The 3,143-nt window shown below is 40.0% G+C and overlaps 1 protein-coding gene across 1 annotated transcript; it reads left to right on the top strand.

The window, feature by feature from the left end:
- The first annotated feature begins 1,010 nt into the window (after positions 1 to 1,010).
- On the top strand, positions 1,011 to 3,143 carry LOC124803298. The gene is made up of 2 exons (XM_047264481.1): positions 1,011 to 1,525; positions 2,667 to 3,143. Exons 1-2 carry the CDS (start codon positions 1,178 to 1,180, stop codon positions 3,141 to 3,143), a joined length of 825 nt encoding a protein of 274 aa, XP_047120437.1. The 5' UTR covers positions 1,011 to 1,177.

Below are 3,143 nucleotides of genomic sequence, written 5' to 3'. Positions count from 1 at the left end.
CAGATACCTGTGAATATTATAATGTGGTGAGAATCTGTATTCTAACCATCAACTCTTACTGTGTGGTAACTTGTGTTATGTCTCAGTACACAGTTTTAATACTTTCTCTCTTATTCCTTAATACAAAATTAAAGCCAAAGGGAGAACAAATATAAAACATACTTACTACTGACTGTTTTGCTGAGAGGAAATTTTTTCTGTGATCAAGCATAACTTTCGTATATTATGTGACAACTGAGGAAGAATCGTCACAAATATTAACAATACCATCTTACATAAGTTTTTGTCAGTTGGGATACTGGAAGGTTAACCTTAGGTCCTGACAAGTAATCACCTTTACAATCGAGAACATGTTTCTTGGTTTTATAGACACAGTTCACTTCTTACATGCGACTAATAACAATGTAACATCTACATCATCTACGGTGATAAATCGCAAAAATCATAGAAGTGGCAGAAATAGCATTGGTGGAGAGCAGAGAGATACAAGTTGTTAATTCGTTATCGAAAAGCAGCATTCACAGAAATCAGTGATATTGGTAAATCGCAGTTTAAGCCCATCCCTATTCTGCAGTGACACTATGACCTGCCATTCACACAGGACGCCACAAACTCTGTGTTGTTGCACAGCTATCAATATGGCATAAATCGAAATTTATGGGCGTATATGAACGTTATAATGCAGGTTATGTCATTAGTGCTGTGACAAGAGTTAAATGGTAGATTCGAAAATAGATTTCGCACAGATATAAGACAGGGACCACAAACGCAGTTGCAAAAGTAATAACATTCTAAAGGTACGTTTACACTGGGATACATGTATCGCGACATGTATGAGCGACTTGTCAATTTGACATGTCGCGATACATCACCTCATACAAAAATTCACGGAACTTGTATGCGGACCCTCGAGCTCATACATGTCGCGTATACATTTTGTATATCGCTTTTTGGCCATATACGCGACATGTATGAGCGACATTTGAAGAACTCGCGCATGCGCAGTACTATCATTTCCTGTCGTCTTGTCGCCTGCCGCTTATTTTGAAGTTTAGCGCATGCGTAGTACCAGGCTCTTTGGCGGCTGTTTTGAGTTTTGGAGCTGCCGACTGTCGTTTGTTGTGTAGTTATTTGTGTATTTTGTCGTGTGTTGTGCCCGCGTGTTTTAAAATTTGCGATGACTTCTTGGTCCAAACAAAATACACTGCATTTTATAGAGGCAGTGCGCAGGCATCCCTGTATATGGGATGTGAAAATACCAGACTATAAGAACACTCACAAAAGGTACGACGAGTGGGAGGAAATTGCCAAGGCATTTAACGTGTCAAGGAAGGAATGTGAGGACAAGTGGCATAATTTAAAAAGCCAATATAGTCGCGAGTTAGCGAAACGGAAGAGCAGCAAAGGAAGTGGAAGTGCTACAAGCAATGTGTACCACACTTCATGGTATGCTTTTGAAAGTATGCAGTTCATAAGAGACAATTACAAACCACTCTCTCATAGGAGCACACATGAAGTAGTACCAGTAAGTAAATTTGTTATATTATTTTATTAATCATATATTTGGCAACATTTTTTCGTGCTAATGCTTTACATAATGTGAATATTTACAATTTCACTGAAAAACATGATTCTCCATACTGCTATGGTTTGAAGTCCTGAATACTGCAGAAGAATAGAGCATATTACTTTATGTCATCATTTAACAATGATGTGCAACTTATTTTCCATACTGCCATGGGATGGAGCCCTGAATACTGCAGAAGTATTCAGCATATTCTCTTCTGTTGTCATTCAGCAATGAAGTTCTTCGGCCAGTTCTGGGCAGTGGCTCCAGCACAGTAGGGGTTTCCCTCCAGGACCCAGGTATTACGTTGCCATCATCTCCCTCTCTGTCGTATGTTCCTGCTGGACAATAACTTTGAGATTTTCTGTTTTGAAGAAAATTATGTAAATAAACACAGGCTAGTGCCACCACTGTAGCTTTCCCCGGACTGAGAAGCATTTGCTTCCTCAGCACTCTGTAAACAGCACTTATAATCCCAAATACATTTTCTATTACTCTTCTTGCCCTGCATGCTCTATAGTTAAAAATACGTTGCCAACTATTTTTTTCATGCAGACCTGGAAATGGTTTCACAATATTTTCCTCTAGGCCAAAGGCTTCGTCAGCGACGAAAACATATGGAACAGGCTTGCTCCTACCAGGAAGAGGAGTTGGTGGTGGTATATTTAGAGTTTTTGTTTCTAACATTTTGTAAAATGTGGTGTCTTTAAGGACACCACCATCTGAAATCCTCCCCTGCGTGCCAACATCAGCGTAAATTATTCTATAATTAGCATCAGCAATTGCTAGCAAAACAATGCTGAAGCGCTCTTTATAATTAAAATAAACTGTTCCACTGTTGGGTGGTGCCACAATGTCAATGTGCCTCCCATCTATAGCTCCCAAACACCTGGGGAAATTCCATTTTTCTTCATATTCTTTGGCAATTTTCAGCCATTCCTCTGCAGTAGCAGGAAGCTGGAAAGAAAATTGTTACTCTTTTAATTTAATTTACGCGTGGACACTCAAAGAAATTCTAAATACATTAAGATACTTTGATTATAATGTATGTATAACATATAGCTCACTTTGCCTTAGAAATGTGTTATGTATTTTAAAGGTCATGGAAGCCCCAGCCAGAGAAGGAGATGGTGAAGGAGAAGGAGAAGGAAGCATTTGTTTCCCTTTCGATGTCACAGAAATGGAGGAGGTGACATTTGCCACGCCCCCAGAAGACATTGTGGAAGTGGAAACCACTCCGCTCATCTCTGTGCCTCCACATGAAAGTGGATGTGCAACCGTGCCACCTTGTACCACTCCAAGTCCGAGTGGAAGTGGTAGATCAAGTGCACTGAAGAGAGCCAGGAGAGACCTGGATGAAGACCGAGAAGGTCTTTTACAGACCTTAAGAAAAGTTGGCGACAATTTAGCAGGCAGGAAAAGGGACCAGTTTACCCACTTGGGTGACTTGGTCGCCAATAAGCTAAGATTTCTGTATGAAAATGGCCATACTACAATTATGGCAAGACTTGAGAACGGAATCTACAGATGTTTGCAGGAGGCAAACAATGAACTAATAAATGCAAATGCTACATAA

The sequence above is a fragment of the Schistocerca piceifrons genome, chromosome 6 (genome assembly GCF_021461385.2).
Source record: "Schistocerca piceifrons isolate TAMUIC-IGC-003096 chromosome 6, iqSchPice1.1, whole genome shotgun sequence".
Taxonomy (NCBI): Eukaryota; Metazoa; Arthropoda; class Insecta; order Orthoptera; family Acrididae; genus Schistocerca; species Schistocerca piceifrons.
The sequence above is the reverse complement of the archived record's forward strand: the minus strand, read 5'-3'. Positions and strand labels throughout refer to the sequence as shown.